Source organism: Leopardus geoffroyi, chromosome X, assembly GCF_018350155.1.
Source record: "Leopardus geoffroyi isolate Oge1 chromosome X, O.geoffroyi_Oge1_pat1.0, whole genome shotgun sequence".
NCBI lineage: Eukaryota > Metazoa > Chordata > Mammalia > Carnivora > Felidae > Leopardus > Leopardus geoffroyi.
Window position 1 is genome coordinate 48,661,650 of NC_059343.1, and position 6,000 is coordinate 48,667,649.

General features: G+C 36.9%; 1 protein-coding gene across 6 annotated transcripts in view; it reads left to right on the top strand.

Annotated features, from left to right (window-relative positions):
- RRAGB (Ras related GTP binding B) overlaps window positions 1–4,658 on the top strand; it is a 50,868-nt gene extending 46,210 nt beyond the window's left edge. For all 6 annotated transcript variants that reach the window (XM_045470904.1, XM_045470906.1, XM_045470901.1 and 3 more), the window contains 3 exons: window positions 1,946–2,037; window positions 3,091–3,206; window positions 4,142–4,658. In XM_045470904.1, coding sequence (XP_045326860.1) covers window positions 1,946–2,037; window positions 3,091–3,206; window positions 4,142–4,239 — 306 coding nt within the window. In that variant the 3' untranslated portion in view covers window positions 4,240–4,658. The remainder of the gene's footprint in view (window positions 1–1,945; window positions 2,038–3,090; window positions 3,207–4,141) is intronic.
- Window positions 4,659–6,000: the final 1,342 nt, after the last annotated feature.

Consider the following 6,000-nt stretch of genomic DNA (forward strand, 5'->3'; position numbering starts at 1 on the left):
AGGTGCACAGGGGTGGGAGGGGCAGGCTAAGCTTGCTTTGCTGTCTGTGGCCCCCTGTGGGAGGGGCCCTGCAGCACTGGGAGGGAGGCAGACCTGTCGTAGGGATGGATCCACAGAAGCACAGCTGTGGGTGTTGGCGCAGTGCAAGCAAGTTTGGTGATGGAAAATGGTTCCTTTTGGGTTTACAGCTGGGGGATGGGAGAGGGAGATGGTTCTTGCCAGCACCTTTGTTCCCCTGCCAAGCTGAGCTCTGTCTTCCCGGGATTAACAACTCTCCCTCCTGGTGTCCTCTCGCCCTCCTGCTCTCCAAGCAGAGCTTTTGACTTTTAACATTCCAGATGTTAAGTCCCGATGGCTGTCAGAACTCACCGAGTCCGGCCCCTCCACTTTTGTATGCCAGACTTCAGGGGCTCTGCCTTGCCGGTTGGGCTACCTTTCCACCATCCCGGGTCCCTCCCGCCAGTCCGTGTAGCACGCACCGCCTCTCCACCCTTTCTGCCCTCTCCCATGAGTCCTCTTGGCTACGCTTGGCTCCAGAGAGTCCATTCTGCTAGTCTTCTGTTGGTTTTCTGGGTTATTTAGGCAGGTGTGGGTGGAATCTATGTGATCAGCAGGACGAGGTGAGCCCAGTATCCTCCTATGCTGCCATCTTCCCCTGGATCCCACCCAATACATTCGACATTGATTCTTGAGTAATGAAAACATTCTTGGCAAATAATTTTACTCTTGTCCATCTTGCACCAGTCCAAGAATTTCACCTGTAGTGCTGCAATATGAATGTCCCTGGCTATTCCTCTTAATTATGCCCTCAGTTCCAGAAACCAACAGAATAGAACTGCAGTCTTATTCCATTATTCCTGGCTTCTGTATCTATGTGACTCCAGCCTGCTTTGAACATTCTAATTGTTTCAGAGTAAATGCCTCAGGCCCCATGGGACACTCAGCTAACAACATGTAGGGGGCACTGATAGGAAAGGGGCAGGGACATACAGGGGTTCTCCTCAAGGCATACTTAAGATTTTTAAATGTGATGCCAAAAGCTACTTAGGTATAGCCTTCATTAAAATCAGTACACTAGGAGGGCGCCTGAGTGGTTCAGTCAGTTAGGTGTCTGACTTTGGCTCTGGTCATGATCTCACAGTTTGTGGGTTCGAGCCCCACGTCTGGCTCTGTGCTGACAGCTCAGAACCTAGAGCCTGCTTCAGATTCTGTGTCTCCCTCTCTCTCTGCCCTTCCTCTACTTATGCTCTGTCTCTCTCTCTCTCTCTGTGTGAAAAATGAATATACCTTAAAAAAATAAATAAATAAACATTAAAAATCTTTTAAAAAATCAGTACATTTGGTACATCTGAAGAACCACTTAAAATATTTAATTTTCTTAAATTTGTACTTTTTAAAAAACTTTTAACATTTATTTATTTTTTGAGAGACAGAGTATGAGTGGGGGAGGGGATGAGAGAGAGGGAGTCACAGAATCCCAAGCAAGCTCCAGACTCTGAGCTGTCAGCACAGAGCCCAACATGGGGCTCGAACTCAGGAACCACAAGATCATGACCTGAGCCAAAGTCAGATGCTTAACCGATTGACCACCCAAGTGCCCCTAATTTGTACTTTTTAAGTCAAAAACATCCTGTGAAATACTGAAATAAGATGACCATTTAATTAACATAAATGAGAAATAACAGCAGTGAAACCAAAATAGGTAATATTTTAATGTCCAATAAAATTATAAATGAACACTACTGTATAGGTTATCCATAGGGATGTTGAAATTATGCAGTACATTGGCAGGATATGGGAGAGAAGAAGAGACAGTAAGGCTGGGTGCCAAGTCTATCCTGAAATCAGGGTGACCAAGAAACTGACAGAGGTCTAACTTGAGGATTAAGTAGCAGAAGGTGATATGACTACTTTGCATATTTAAGAGTATTACTTTTTTTCATAGGTGATTTCTCACTATCAGTGTAAAGAGCAGCGTGATGCCCACAGATTTGAGAAAATCAGCAACATTATTAAGCAATTTAAGCTGAGCTGCAGGTAAGAGATCTTTTGTGATCTATTTATGTCTGGAAAAAGTTGTCACTTTTGAGAGGTTCAGATAACCACAGTAGACTGCACTTCTGTGTTCAGAGTAGTTCTTTTAATTGAAAAGAAAGCTAAACTCTAAGGGAGCTTACAGTTGGTTCAGGTGAAAGTCATTGTCCTTTAATGCAAACTCAACTGATACAGAAGAAGCATGTGAAAAATATCTAAGCAGAAAAATCTTTTGAGATATTCGATACTCTGTAGGAAGAAATAAACAGAAAATACCCAAGGGAGTTTTGAAAAAGAAGAAAGGAGAATTTACCCTACCAAATAAAAATTTTGCTATAATACTATAGTAATTAAAATAGTGAGATACTGATTCAGGAATGGTACAGAATACAGTCTGGAAATGTCTAATCATGTTGTCTCACTTTTGATTAAATACGGTTTGAATCTTAGCATTGTGAATATAGGAAGAAGGAATGGCTGAACATTATAATTTAGTAAATATGTAATAATCAAAATCCTTATCCTGGTAAAACTTTGATGCCCAGACAATAGAACAAGTATAACTTTACTCTTTTTATGTCTTAGCACACTGTGAGACTTACTGGCATGTTTATGCTAACATTTTTAAGAAGAAATAGCAAATGGCATGCAAATATAATTACCTTGTTTGTTTTTAAAGAAATGGGATCATTTCTCTAATTTCAATATAATGAACATTCAAAAATAGTTATTAATCACAATGATAGGAAAATTTCAACCTAAACTTCTTAAATATTAGGGAAATCTTTTGTAATCTGTTATTTTAACATGGATCTAGGTCTAAGCCCATTTCACAGGCAATGTCAAGTCCTAATCCACTTTCTAAGTCACTTTCCAAAACATAGTAAATTTAGCATTAGAGTTTCCTTGGAAAACAAAGTGAAGTTAGTGATTAACTGTCTTAATGAAGTGGTGAATCAAGGTATAATGCTATTGAATGTTCAACATACAAAGTAAGAATTTTTTATATTGCTATTATTTTATGTTCTTTACTACTTTTTCTCATTTCACTTATAGCAAGCTAGCTGCTTCTTTCCAGAGCATGGAAGTCAGGAACTCTAACTTTGCTGCTTTCATTGACATCTTTACATCCAACACTTACGTGATGGTCGTGATGTCTGATCCATCCATTCGTAAGTTCAAACTTAGCTGACATAGATTTAAAGCTTCATTCTTTAAACTAATTGCCCTAGAGGTAGTACTTTATTAGATAATGAACAAACATCTTGTAGTGGGGATGGTTGCACAGCAGTGGGAATATACTTAATGCCACTGACCTGTATATTTTTAAATGGTTAGAATGGTAAATTTCTTGTTATATGTATTATTTACCACAATAAAAAAGCTATTTTAGTACTAGTAATAACTAGTTTTTTGTTTACTAAACTTATATTTTGAAGCTTAAAAATAATTTAGATTTGTTTTTTTTTTTTCTTCATGAAATTTCAGAAATCAAGGTACTAAATCTAGGGATTTTAAAGAAAAGAGAACCCATATGTATGATTTATGCTTCATATAGTATAAATTTTCAAAAGACTAATCAGTCTAAGCTCTGGATTACTAAATGCTGAACCATTTTATATGTCACTGTATATTCCTAAATACTATATTCCCACATTTGTACCCTGGGCATAAAAGGATGTATTTGGTACTTCCATGCCATAATAGCCATGTTCATCATAACTACTGAAATAAAGGTTCCAGCAGTGTTTCCAGGATGTTCCCAGAAGTTTAAATAAATTTTCTCTGATCCACTGGCTTTTCCTACTTAGGTTAATATTAAAATACAACATAACATAATGGGTTTTATTCTAAAAATGAACCAAAAAAAGATTTGGAAATTTTATTTTGGAAATATGTTTAAATATAAACAAATCTTCTGCTTATTCAGAAAAATTAAATCATAGTTAACTTGGGACCTCCTATTCCTGTATGTTCTCTGTGACCTATTTTGAGAGATTTGGCTCTCTTTTGTTTATTTATTTGTTTTTACTAGTCAGACATTCCGTTGGCTGCTTGTATTTATTATGTTGGGTATCTCCTCCACCCCTACCCTCCCTACCCTCAGCTTCTGCAGCTACTCTGATCAACATCCGCAATGCCAGGAAACACTTTGAAAAGCTGGAGAGAGTGGATGGACCAAAACAGTGTCTCCTCATGCGCTAAACATTGCCACATTTCGTTTCAAAAAATTTTGAAATACTGTTTCTTAATTAATCTTAACGTTGTATTCATATATGTAGGCTCTGAAATGTGATGCTTACCACTTGTGTCCCACATCAGTCTTAACGTTTAACCTTGAATGCTATTTACTAAAATAGCCAGTGAGAAGTTAGAAAATGAGCTGTTCATGGACTTGATGTGACATAAAAGTATGTGATATGTAAGTGTTCTGATAACAAGATTCTAATAGTGTGTGTTCTGATAACCTGGTTCTAATAGTTGTGTATGCCATAGCCTTTTCCAACATCATCTTGTATTCCTCATTGGATAGTAACCTATAAGTTTGGAATATTACTAATTTCTCAGCATGCATTAAAATTATTCCTTAACTTCAGCTGTAAATAAACTTTTGCTGTTAGGGATTTCAGTGTCTGTTTTCTTTTCCTTGTCTTTTCAACTTTTTCCCTAAGAAAGAGCAAATGAATTTCATAGTTATCCTATGGGGAGGGGATCTGCTGTTTGGGAAATATTATAGAATAAAGTTGGATAGGAAGGATGGAGGCAGATTATAGTCTTAAAGTTAGAAGAGTTTAGATATTATGTGATAGGAAATAGGATACCATTGTAGGTTTTTGAGGAGGGAATTATGTGAAAGGAATTTTGAAAGAAAATTAACCTAGACTATATGGGCTGACTGGTGGCAGCTGGAGAAGCTGTGGCAGTAATATAGGCCTGAGGTGTGTTGAAAGCTTCTTCTAGGTTGCATCTGGAGAAGGAATGAATAAAAAGTTGAGGGAAAAGAGATAAGATTTATGAGATATAAGTGTTCTTTCTCTGTGGTCCAGGAATGGTTAACTTTATGTATCCCATTACATCTAATGGGATGTATCCCATTACATCTAATGGGATGTATCCCATTACATCTAATGGGATGTATCCCATTACATCTAATGGGATGTATCCCATTACATCTAATTATCCCATAATTACATTATGCTGATCAAGTAATATTAAAATATTTTTCAAGAAGTTGTGTTTTATTTCATCACCTAATGAAAAGATGAAGCATTGTTAACTAGGAGAAAAGGAGCTTGATAACACTAACTAGAATTACTCAAAGCTCTTTATCTGCTTCTGTAGATACAATAAAAGAACACAAAAACATTTGGTAAATCTATAACACAGTGTATTCATCTCATTTCTCTTCTCTCTATATCATGAAGAAAACTTCTAGACCAACAGAACCTCACCCTTCCCAATCTTATCATCCTCAGTTGGGAGAAGTAGTTTTCACTAAGCAGTGAAGAACATGGTTTTTAGGTAGCCTACATTATGTAGATTAAAATTATCAAGCTTTAAAAGGTCATGGAACTAATTTTATCAACGGTTATATCAACGGTTTTATCAACGGTTGTATTAATCCTCTTCAGAAGGGGAGTTTTTTAGTAGATATTCTAGATTCTTTATTTTCTTAATATCTAGGAAAATGAAGAAGCGTAAATGAAGTGGGGGTCTGTTCTGTGACTAATATGAGCCATGAGTTGATATGTTCTCATTATCCTCAATATATGGGGTTATATTTGAAGGTAGTTAGAAAGTGGACAGATAGATACAGATATAGACATTAAATTAGGTAAGTGTGAAAAAAATGTAGTTATTATTTGCTCTTGTTCAACCCTTGCTCAGATTCTAGTTATAATTTGGACTTAGAGGATGCATAAAAGAATGAAAGGTTAGAAAAATTAAGTTATGATTTAGCTTGAT